This window comes from Cervus canadensis, chromosome 13 (genome assembly GCF_019320065.1).
Source record: "Cervus canadensis isolate Bull #8, Minnesota chromosome 13, ASM1932006v1, whole genome shotgun sequence".
NCBI classification, from domain to species: domain Eukaryota; kingdom Metazoa; phylum Chordata; class Mammalia; order Artiodactyla; family Cervidae; genus Cervus; species Cervus canadensis.
This window is the reverse complement of record NC_057398.1, coordinates 18,601,418-18,613,665: the sequence shown is the minus strand read 5'-3', so window position 1 is coordinate 18,613,665 and position 12,248 is coordinate 18,601,418. Positions and strand designations below refer to the sequence as shown.

At 41.0% G+C, this 12,248-nt stretch overlaps 1 protein-coding gene and 1 non-coding gene across 2 annotated transcripts in view; one reads left to right on the top strand and one right to left on the bottom strand.

The window, feature by feature from the left end:
• Positions 1-341: 341 nt before the first annotated feature.
• Positions 342-12,248, bottom strand: part of ACBD6 (acyl-CoA binding domain containing 6) — a 194,559-nt gene continuing 182,652 nt past the window's right edge. The window contains exon 8 of the mRNA XM_043485031.1: positions 342-630. Coding sequence (XP_043340966.1) covers positions 476-630 — 155 coding nt within the window. The 3' untranslated portion in view covers positions 342-475. The remainder of the gene's footprint in view (positions 631-12,248) is intronic.
• On the top strand, positions 10,189-10,260 carry TRNAC-GCA. The gene has a single exon. It is a non-coding gene; the product is annotated as a tRNA-Cys (tRNA).

Below are 12,248 nucleotides of genomic sequence, written 5' to 3'. Positions count from 1 at the left end.
AAAAGAATAGATACTTTAACTACTTATTCAGACCAACTGTACCAAATGCCAGGAACTGTCTGAGCTCCATGCCAATATTGTGATTTCATGGAACTTTCTCTAATTGTCAGTGTAGTACTGCTGGGTCTATTTCCCTTCTGTATGTTTTTTTTTTAAAGAGAAGCCATGTTTAATATTGTGAAATATGACGCATCTCCTCCTCTCCCAGCCTCTAGAACAGTGATAAATTTCAGAGCACGCTCAGCGGAATTGGATTGTATTATGCACAGTACACATGTTCATCACCAAAACGGAACTCGCCAGAATGTATGCAAGTAGAATGAATTGCTGAGACTTCAAAATTCCAGTTCCTCACAACTGATTTTATTAGCCAACATATACCAAAGATGGACGGCAAAAGACGTGTCATTTTTGCAGTTTTTTTTCACCACTGGAGCCCTGTGCTGTTGTCGACTGTAGTTTTCCAGTCTTTTGATTAAGCCTTGCCTGTCGTGTGCTGCTGTAACATCAAAGTAACTGCTTTGCACCCTGTCACCTCCTCTGGCAGGCAGCCGTCCTGGTCTCGGAGTGTGGGGTCGGCCCCGGACTGGAGCAGCAGCTCCACAATGTCCAAAAACTCACAGGCAGCAGCTGATAGGGAAATCGACAAATATGGAAACCAGGTTACTGTGAGACAAAGAGAAACCACTAGACTTCAGCAGGAAAGGCAAGTGCTGAGCAATAAGAAATCCTGAAAAATGAGCAATGTGACAGACTGGGGGTGGTCAGGCCTTGGAACGAAACAGTGCTGTGAAAGTGGATTTGCTAGTGTTAAGAAAACCAAATTTACCTCTGTGTTTGCCCAGAAGCCAATAGACAAAGACATTTTTTAAGATTGTGAGGCTTTTAGACTCTATTCTTCAGGATGGGAATGAAAGGAAGGAACAAAAACTAGTTGAAGTATTTCTTTTACTTTGATCAAAATAATGATATGTTTGTAAGCTAAGTCAAAAGGCTAAAAATACTGTAAATGTAGAAGAAAAAACTTTTGTCTTTGAAGAGGGAGTAAGATGGTAACTAACTGAACTTTAAAATTAGTTAAACAAAAACAAAAACAGTGGCATAGTAATCAGACTGTCCCTCTAAAGAAAACAAACCAAAAAAAAAAAGGCACCAATAAAACAATGTGTGTGAAAAGGAAAAGGACCCACAGACATCAAAACTTATCATGAAGATGGTACAGTATTGCCCCCAGACCAAAAGGCTAGAAGAGAGCCATCCTCTTGTGCACATGTAGAGAAACTTGACTTATGACAATGCTGGCATCGAAGATCAGTGAGTAAATGAAGTTCCATTAAATCAGACGGCCCCGAGACAGCGAGGCTAACGGCAGAAACGGCATTTCACAGAGGATCAAATGTAAGTGGCAATAAACATATGAAAAGATGAGCAACCACACTAGTAATCATGGAAATAAAAAATTTCATACCCACTAGACAGCTGAAAATCAAAACCTGAGACAATACAAGCATGGAGGAGGCCTGGAGCAAGGGGCGCTCCCCTCTGGACCGTGGGGAGCGTACACTGTGCCTCACTTTGGACACCCAGTTGGCATTGCACGTTAAACCTAAACATGTGCCCACCATTGGACCCAGCAATTCTACTCCTAGTTATATACTCTTCAGAAACCTTTGTGTGTGTTCTCCAGGACATACCTATAAGAAAGGACGTACAGTAGCCCTATCTGTAAAAGACCCCAAATGTAAACAACTCAAATACACATTGAGAATAACATGTAAAAATAAAATACTGTTTACATATACAATGAAATCCCCATACAACAAGGAAAACTAATGAACTACAGTTTCACATGACATGAGTTCATCTCCAGATCTTAATGTTGAAGGAAAAAAAGCAAGTCAGAAGAACATACACAGTATGCTTCCACTTAAAATTTTAAAAGCAAAGCTAAACACCATTGTTCAGAGACACAAATAGGTAATGAAACTATAAGGGAACACAGTGACATAAAATTTGAGTGTTAATCTGGGGGCCCTGTAGGGAAGTCCATGTAACTGGATAGGCATACACAGGGTTTCAAAGATATTGGCAGTGTTCACTTTTTTTTCCACTTTCTTAAACTATGTGGTAGGTACAATTTTTCAGAGCTACACTTTAAAATTTTCCTATCTATTTTACATACAATTCTGTAGTGTGATATATGACACAATGGCAACAATAAAAGGTTTTAAAACAAGGGGAGAGCAAGAAGGGTAAGGGGTTTGATTCAATGAGTATTTTATTGAATACATACTATACCAGTTCTATAAAAGATACAGGTAAGACTCCAGCTCTGAGGAACTTAGAAGGATGACTATAATAAACACTGTGGCAGGCAGAGGTGACAGGTGAGGTGGGTGGAGGAGAGGAGAAGGAAGTTGAAGGATCAGGAAAAACACTAGTAGGTGGTATGTAAGCTGAACTTTGAGGACGGAGTAAAATTCCAGGTAAACTGAGAAGGAAAGGCATTGCAGGGTGAGAAAACAACATTAACGGAAGGAGGAGAGGATGGGGAATGCTGAGGAAACTGTCTGCTGGCCCAGGGAAGCAATACAGAGAGTTAAAAGCACAGAGTCTGGATTTAAGTCCAACTGTACAAAGCTTTGAAAGCCACACTGAGAAGTTTGGCCCTTAGGAGGAGAGGAGCAGCATTATCTCAGCTCTGAGTTAGGATGATGATTCTGGAGTGACCTGGAGAACCTAAATATCTGTGGCAGACAGAACCGTTAAGGAGACTGTGGTAGTCCTTTAGGGTGCTTGAAATTAGCTAGTGTTGGCAGGAGTATAAATAAAGTACTGAATATGAGAGCCACTGAAATTCAGGCAGGACACAGCAAAATACAAATGTACTTCAAAAAAAAAGTTTGTGAACGATAAATTTAATAATTAATGAGGTTGATATAATGTCATATATGTAGATACCTAGTTAAACATTTAACTATATTTTGCATTTTTTTTTTTCTGGAGCGAAAATATTTTGTTTCAGATTTCAAGTATTTTTATAGACTTTTGAAAAGTTCTTAATGTTTACTGAATGAAACAGTCTGATAGATAAAGAAAAATTACTGATAAATTTGATTATATAGAAACCTAAAACTGATAAATTTGAACACATAAAAATTTAAAACAGCTATACCACACACACATGAAATTTTGATATACAAAAATAAACCATAAACTGGGAAACATTCACCTATACAACACAGACAAGAGCTAATGTCCTTAATATTTAAAAAAAAACAACTTTAAAAAAATCAATCCAAAAGAAAAATGGGCAAAAGAATTAGAAGAATCAAGAAGATACCTATGTTTCTAGTCTGGGAGAACACATAGATGGAGCTGACATCTCTAAAACAAGGAATCAAAAGAAGGAAAAGGAGCAGTTTTTGGAGAGAAACAGAAGCAGAAAATTATTGAGGGGGAGAAATAATATTGGTTTGGGATATGATAAACATGTGGTGTTGGGGGATGTCTATATTGATAAGGTCAGACAAGAAGGTAAAATTTGAATATGAAAAAAGAAACCAATAACCCACCCACCCCATACACACTGCTACCTCCATTTTTTGGAATTTGGAAAAGCCCTGATACTGGAAAAGACTGAGGGTGGGAGGAGAAGGGGGCGACAGAGGATGACAAGGTTGGATGGCATCACTGATTCAATGGACATGAGTTTGCGCAAACTGGGAGATAGTGAAGGACAGGGAAACCTGGCGTACTGCAGTCCATGGGGTTGCAAAGAGTCGGACACGACTTACTGACTGAACAACAACCTCCACTTTCATCGTACTGTGTGACTTTCTGAAGATGCATGTTTTTGGATCAGGATTTTTAGCAATTTTTCTGAATACCCTGTTACATGTTTGTATTACATGACTTGCTTGGCTAAAGAGTTACCTACCTAAGGTGGCTTCCATTACCATGCTAGAGAAATACTTCTGAAAGAGACAGTGTTCTTACCAGTAGACACATTTATGTGTCTGGGAAATAAAAAGCTTTAAAGGCAAAGATTGTTAATGCCAGTTATTACATTTTCACCTGTATTTTTTTTTTTACTACAATTTACATTCATCCACATTGGTTTTTGTTGTTGTGAATCACTGAACATATTTTATTATTATTCTACATTATCTTTACTGGGTTTTTTCCTTCCTGTAAACAGACTTTACTCTTCACTAGCTCTTTAAACGTACCATTAGCAAACCTACTTACAATGATCGTCCTTTACCACACCTGGCCTTATCTCTCCACCATGCTTTCAACAGACTACTGCAGTGAGCTTGTATCAGAATTACCTGGAGACACTACCCCACAGTTTCTGACTGGTAGGTTTGGAGCAGGACTGAGAATTTACAGTTCCTAACAGGTTCCCAGGTAATGCTGCTACTGCAGATCTGGGACCTCACTTTCAGACTCAGGGCTCTACCAGCGTGCCTCCTCCCTCATGCTATTTGCCAATTTTCACAGCTAGAGCCACTTAACTCACACGTGTAGGAATACAGGCCTCTCATTGGTTCCGTATGACGTAACTTGACGTCGGATTTGATGCGGGTAGCAGACATAACTCTGTCTGCCTTTGCTGAGTTTTCCAGCTCCCACACCTCATCTCTTTTTGGATTCCTTGCTGGACATGCTATTTCCTCTGGGACTAGGACACTGATTTTGCTTGCTCAGTTCCTTCTGGAAGCTGAAGATGAGCAGTAAGTTCACTTCCTACTTCTGGGAATCTACCTGGTTGCCTTCTGGACATTTGCTTTACAGTGTTGGTTTGCCTGCGCTGCTTTCTTTCCGTTGCTTGTTGTTAAGACTTTGACGTTTGCCTTTTTCTGTGCCTGAGTCTAGTGTCTTGAGTCTGGCGTTCCCAGGACTGGCTTCAAATATCCAGGCTACCCTCTCTGCTTTTCAAACAAGGGTTACTTATTAGGTTGAACAACGTTGTTGCTCTTTCTATGACTGCTGCCCATTCTTTCTCTATTTTCATTTCTATAGAGGACCCTGGAGGGCTACAGTCTGAGGTTGCAAAGAGCCAGACACGACTGAGCAACTAACACAACACACATGTGTTTCCAGACCCCTCAACTCCAGGCTCCATCTTCCTCATGTTCTGAGTCTCAGGACTGGCTTGGTCTTTTCCCTCTGTAAATGATTACTTTTCTGGTAAGATCATGCACCTTGGCTGGCAGGTTCTAACGCCAACTACATGTATGGCTTAGATCCAAGTTAGTCAACTCTATTTTTTCCTTTTTAAACTGGTATCAAGGAGGTCTATGAGTTTGCCATGCAAAGTGTAGTCTGAGGATCAGTGGGCTTTTAGCATACTAGGGGAGCTTGTTAGAATCGGATGAATTGCTCCCACCTGAGACTAATCGTGACTCAACCTTACCAATCACTACTTTTTCCAACTTCCTTATCTCACCACTGATGTAATTTTACAAACCTATGTTGGGTGAGTTTCCTGATGACAGTGTGAACTATAACCTATAATCCATGATTCTCTAGGAACCCAGAATTTGTGTACATCTCACATTTGTTGTTTCTTAGTGTATCTTTTGACCAAGCCCTTTTCAACTATGTCAAGACACCAAAGGAATGTTTGTTCATGTTATTGGCCATGATCTGATGAGGGTCCAGGCTGGATGAGTACCACTCAAATTCAACAATAAAGTTTAAGTGCTTAATGTAATTCTGGCCCACAGTAGATGACCATCCAAATATCTCTCATTGAAACAGAGCAGGACCCCGTGACACTTGCAGCCCCTCCCCGCCTTGTCCTCTGCCTGCCTTTTACCTGTGGAAAACTTTAGTCAAAGAATACGTTTAATCAGAGAAATGTGAACATGTGGAAACAAAAGGAAACAATCAAAGGAGACCAAATAATAATAATGTACTCATGAAACATAGTCAGGGACCTTAGTTCCTTTTCAAGGGCTATAGATAATATTCTGAGCCATATCCTGTGAGTTACCTTATAGATACCGAAACCCACCCCCCCAGGTGGAAGAAGTTAATTACATGATGACCAGGTTGTAGCCATGACAGGTGTGCCTGTGTGCGTGCTCAGACCCTTCAGTTCTGGCCAACTCTTTGTGACGCTGTGGGCTGTAGCCTTCCAGGTTCCTCTGTCCAAGGGATTCTCCAGGCAAGAGTACTGGCCCTGCCTGTCTCTATAAAAGCTCTTGCCCCCTAATTGCACTGTGGCGAGGGGTGGAGGGGAGTCAGCCTTTGGACAGATGTCTGCCCTCCACCCACTCCAGGTTGCTGGCATCCAAACCCAAGCAAACTTTCCTTTCTACCAATCTGGTCGCTTTATAGGCTTTTGAGAGTGAGCAGCGGGACCCCTACTTCCAGTAACGGTTTTCTGTCACCCAACATGGGGCTGACTGTTGCAGCTCTTGTGCTTTGATGACACCTGGCTCTCCTGGGTTTCCCAGGGCCATGACAACAACGTATGAGCCCGTTGCTCGTGACTAGCTGGCTTCGAGAAGGGGGTTTGGGGGACGTTCCTAGCAGCTGTCAAAACCATTTGTTTTGAGGATCCTCCCTGTTTCTCCCCTGTTGGCACTAGCTGCCAGCCTACACTTTTCCTTAGTGGAATGGAAACATGCATTGGGGATGAGGTGACAAGCTCCAAGATGGGATAAGCCCATTGCTGTGTACCGGGCAACCTTCCCACTTGTGAGTATGAAGTGCTATTTGGGCATTCTTGCCATTTGGTTCTGACATGTGCATGACATTGAGAACTGTGTGTGGGCACCAAGAGCTACTTGGGCATTTTGCCAACTGGTTCTGACATCTGTCTACTGTTGAGGACTGCTTGTGGGCACTGAGTGTCATTTGGGCATTTTGCCAATTGGTTCTGATGTCCAACTACCACTGAGGACCATTTGTGTCGGGGAAGTGTTTTTTTGGGATTCTGTACTGGTCACTCTCAGATGGTTTGTGACACATCTGTTTTTTGCTGTGTGAATATGTATTCCATCTGTGTGACTGGTATCTTTGTCTTTTGTAAAATGAGAAATTCAGGTTCAATTTATTAAGAAAAATTCAAGCTTTGAAACTATGACTAAAGGTTTTTTTTTGTTTTGTTTTTTAAACTAACGTATGGCAATTGTGTTCTTTAGATTTTGGAAAAAACTGGTTAAGATGAAATTCTTTTCAAATTCTAAAACCTGGTTCTTTTTGTATATGCAGTTAGAGACAGTTAGATTTATAGAATTTTTTTTTCCCCTCCAGAACTCTGATCCTGAGAAAACAAAAATATGCCTAGGAGAAAACTTGAAGTTAATTCATCATGCCCTTGAAATACAAACACAACCCACTTTGCCTGGGACTTCAGCCCTGGGTTAATCAGAAAACTTCAAGCCAAAGTGGGGAGGGGGAGAAGGAGGAAAAAGAAAAAGCAGGATTTTTAAATCGGCTGTATAAATTTGACTGTTCTGTTATTCATAAACTGATAAGTTTAACTGCAAAGGCTAATTCATGAAATATAAAAAGATGAAACAATGAGATCTCTGGATGTTTGTCTCAAGATGTGTTTTTGGATAATACTGCTGAGATTAACTTGTAAAGGAGCTCTATTTAATTGGTTTAAAAAAGGTAAGTGTTCACATATCAACAAACCTAAATTTATCTATTTTTGCCTTCTTGCAAGACCAGGAGGGAAACTAAAAGTGCTTGGAAATTGTGCTATGAAAAATCTATGTCTTTAGAGGTTATGGAATATGTTCTCAAGTCTGCCAATCAGAAAATGCTGGTATAATATTTCAATCACTTGTTTCTTGGTTTTGTTACAGTTTTCAAGGGTTAAAATTTGTGATACATAAAAATGATTAGGGAAGCATTTCAATGTATAAAGCAAGTAGGATATATGTTGTTGGTGAAGGGAAGGAATAAAGACTGGATATATTGTTGTTAAGGAAAAATGATGATTTTGTCCTACAGTTGGTTGTTGGGGAAAAGAGGGAAAAATCTGTTTGGACCCAGAAAATAATAAAAGGTTTGTGAAAAAGGAACTTTGAGAAATGACTTTTGTATGCTATCAGGATTAAGATTAGACTGAATTTAACTGGGTAAATGAATTTTGTTACTATTAACAGTAAACTGATGCAAGACTAAATTTGTTTTTTTCTGTTAAGAAAACAAAGTTCTCCTGGAATATTGAACTGACTTTGGTAACAGTGACTTCTAATAGAAAGTTATTGTTTTGCTTTTAACCATACTTTTTTTTAAATTTATTTTTATTAGTTGGAGGCTAATTACTTTACAATATTGTAGTGGTTTTTGCCATACATTGACATGAATCAGCCATGGATTTACATGTGTTCCCCATCCCGATCCACCCTCCTGCCTCCCTCTCCATCCCATCCCTCTGGGTCTTCCCAGTGTTAACCATACTTTTGACCCCAATGTTCAGGATGGAAAAAAATTGTGCAGTGAAGTTGTCACAGAGTAAAACTACCCATGATGTGTAGCACTGCTGGCTTTAAGTCGACTGCTTAAAGCATATGTACAATGTTTGTGTGACAGTGGGGTATAAAGAATAAAACATATGGCCGATAAAGCGTTTCCTCATTAACATATCTCTGAGCCTCTTCATGATGAGTGTTCCCCCAATGTGGGCAATCAGGCAAATACATAAACAAAAAGGAGGCCTATCACTGAGGGACATGGATGGACCGAGAGCAGTAAGTGAGCCATTCTGGGAATGTTGGAAAAATATACTGCTCATCAATGCCTAATATGGAAAGATTTACAGCTAAAAGGGGAAAATGATCTAAGAAGTTTCTACATATTGAGGTATGGGGATATTCTGGCTTATACATGATTTAATTTGAACTTTAGGTTAACCAAAACAGCCTATTTGTGGTCTATTAAATATACATAGTACATCTGCTTTAACCACTGGGGAAAAAAATACATCCAGAGAATAATACAAAGATGCATTTTGATTACTATCCTCATTGTGTGTCTAGTAATTTTCAAATGTTTGTCCAGGTACTATGAAAAAATAATCAAATACAGAAATAACATGTTCATAGTATCTGATTATTTCCAGTCTGTGTCCATTCCCCAAATTAGGCGGGACTGTGTCCCACATGTGAGCCTATGGACCTCAGGGCTGCTCCAGGTTCTTTGGATTCTGCCCCGATTGGCTGGAGGGTTGGGTAGCTAGTGGAGTACCTTGTTCAGGATCTGAGCAGAAGGAAGCATGAGTGCTCAAAAGCAGAAGTGCTTAGCTAGGTGTACTGAAGGACTGTTTTCCTTCCTTTCCTCTTTTCTCTTGTGATTTGATAACCAACTTCAGAGTTGTTTGGATTCCTTTTTGTGTATGTATCTATTGGACTTATGGTTTGCAGTTACCATGAGGTTCAATATAGCAGTCTATGTATAAAAAGATTGTTTTAAGTTGCTGGTTTCCCATTTCAAATGCACTTCCAACATCCTGCATCTGTGCTCTCCTCAAGATTGCTGGTTTTGATACCATGTTTATGTGTAGATGATTTCCTACCTTTACTAAGTTTGCCTTTACTAGTGAGCTTTTCCCCTCATAATTTTGTTTCTAGTTGTGATCTTTTTCTCCTAGAGAAGTTTCTTAAGCATTTGTTGCAAAGCTAGACTGGTGGTGCTGAATTCTCTTAGCTTTTGCTTGTCTGTAAAGCCTTGATTTCTCCATCAAATCTAGATGAGAGCCTTGCTGGGAAGAGTATTCCTGATTGTAGATTTGCCCCTTTCATCACTTTGTTACCCCACTCCCTGCTGGACTGCAAAGTTCTGCTTAAAAATCTGCTGCTAGCCTTATGGGAGTTCCCTTGTGTGTTATTTGTTGCTTTCCTCTTGTTGATTTTAATATTTTCTCTTTAATTTTTGTCAGTTTGATTACTGTGTGCCTTTATGTCTTGTTTCTTCTTGAGTTAATCCTGTATGGGACCCTATGTGCTTCCTGGACTTGGGTGAGTTTCCCTTCCCATGACAGGGAAGTTTTCAGTGATTACCTCTTGAAATATTCTGTCAGGCTCCTTCTCGGGCCCCTGTAGTGTGACTGTTACTATGTGTGATGTTCCAGAGGTCTCTTAAACTGTCTTCATTTCTTTTTTCTTCATTCTGGTCTATGGCAATGGTTTCCACCACTGTCTTCAGCTCACTAGGGCTTCCCTGGTGGCTCAGATGGTAAAGCGTCTGCTTGCAATGCAGGAGACCCGGGTTCGATCCCTGGGTTGGGAAGATTCCCCTGGAGAAGGAAATGGCAACCCATTCCAGTACTCTTGCCTGGAAAATTCCATGGACTGAGGAGCCTGGTAGGCTACAGTCCATGGGATCGCAAAGAGTCGTACACAATTTGTTCTTTTGCCTCATTTATTCTGCTACTGATTGCCTCTAATGTATTTTTCATTTCAGTTATTGTATTCATCAACTCTTTGGTTGTTCTTTATATTTTCTCTTTGCTGAAAACTTCTTAATCTGTGCATCCATTCTTTTCCTGAGTTCTTGGATCATCTTTATGATCATCACTTGGAACTGTTTCTCGGGTAGATTTTCCTATTTCCACTCCAATTCTTAGTTGTTTTCTTCTTTTTTTGAGAGGTTTTATCTTATTACTTCGTCTGGAACATATTCCTTTTCTATCTGTGGTAGGTTACATTTCTCGACCTTGGAGAAGTGTCCCAGCAGTGCATTCCCCTCTCATCACGCAAGGGCAGGGACCAGCTGTTCCCAGGGTCGATTCTGACCTGAGTTTACAGACTCAGTTCTGCAGACTGCAGAATCATAGTTTTGTTTCTGGTGCCTGCCCACTGGTGGGTGGAGCTGGGTCTGGTGGGCGGGGCTGTGCCAAGGTGGCCGTGAGCTCAGGAAGCTTTGAGGCAGCCTGTCTGCTTGGCTTGAGACATCCCAGCACTGGTGCCTAACGGGCTGTTGGGTGGGGCTAGGCCTTGGTGCTTATGACCCAGGCAAGATGTCTGCCTTCCATGAGCATTCATGTAGATGACATCCTCCAATATCTCTGCCACCACCACCAGTGGCCACATCCCCAGGGTGAGCTACAGCTGCCTTTCCCTCTCCCTACCTCCTCAGGAGACCCATCAAGATAGGTCTGGCCTAGGCTCCTACAATGTCACTGCTTTGGCCCTGGGTCCTAGTGTGTGAGACCCTGTGTTGTGCCCTACAGAAGTGGCCTGTTTCCCAGTCCTGTGGAGCTCCTGCAGTCAAACCCTGCTGGCCTTCAAAGCCAGAGTATTCTGGGGGCTCCTCCTCCTCATGCTGGACCTCTAGGCTGGGGAGTCTGACATGAGGCTTAGAACTCTCCTGTGGGAGAATTTCTGTGATATAATTGTTCTCCAGCTTGTGGGTCACCCACCTGGGTGGTATTGGAATTGATTGTATTTCAAGTATGCCCCTCCTACAGTTTTGTTGGGGTTTCTTATTTGTCTTTGGATGTAGAATATCTGTTTTGGTAGGTTCCAATCTCTTTTATCAATAGCTCTTCAGCAGTTGTGATTTTTGTGTGCTCATGAGAAGAGGTGAACTCAAGGTCCTTCTACTCTGCCATCTTGTCCCTCCCAGATTCTTCATCTGTTTTGGATTGTGCTGGTTAACATATAGAGCAAGATTCCCTGCCCCACCCCCCATCTTTTTGTCTTATTGAAGTTAATATTCTTCATAAAAATTGGGTAAATTCTGGCAAGTGTAGCTACTAAACAACAGAGACAGAAGACGTGTTCATAACCTGTGAAAGTTCCCTCCTGCCTCTCTGCAGTCAGTCCTCTTATCCCACCCATAGCCCCTGGCAACCACTGACCTGATTTCTGCCTTTCGGTTTTGCCTTCTCGAGAAATTCAGAAATCATAGAGCATATCGTCTTTTGTGTCTGGCTGCTTCCACTGAATGTGATGCTCTGGAGATTCATGTATGTTGCTGCATGTATAAGTAGTACTCTCCTTTTTATTGCTGCATTCCATTGTATAAATATATGTAGGCATGTGGGTTGTGTCCAGTTTTTGGCCATTACAAATAAAGATCCTGTGAACACTTGGATACATGTCTTTGTGTGCATCTTTTATGTTTTCACATCTTTTGGGTAAATATCAGGAGTGAGATTGCTGAGTCACATGGCAAATGACTAACTTGAATACGAAACTACCAAACTTTGTATTTCCACCAATTGCTCTGTATCCTTGTCAGCACTTGTTACTATTACTGAAATTCTTTTTAGC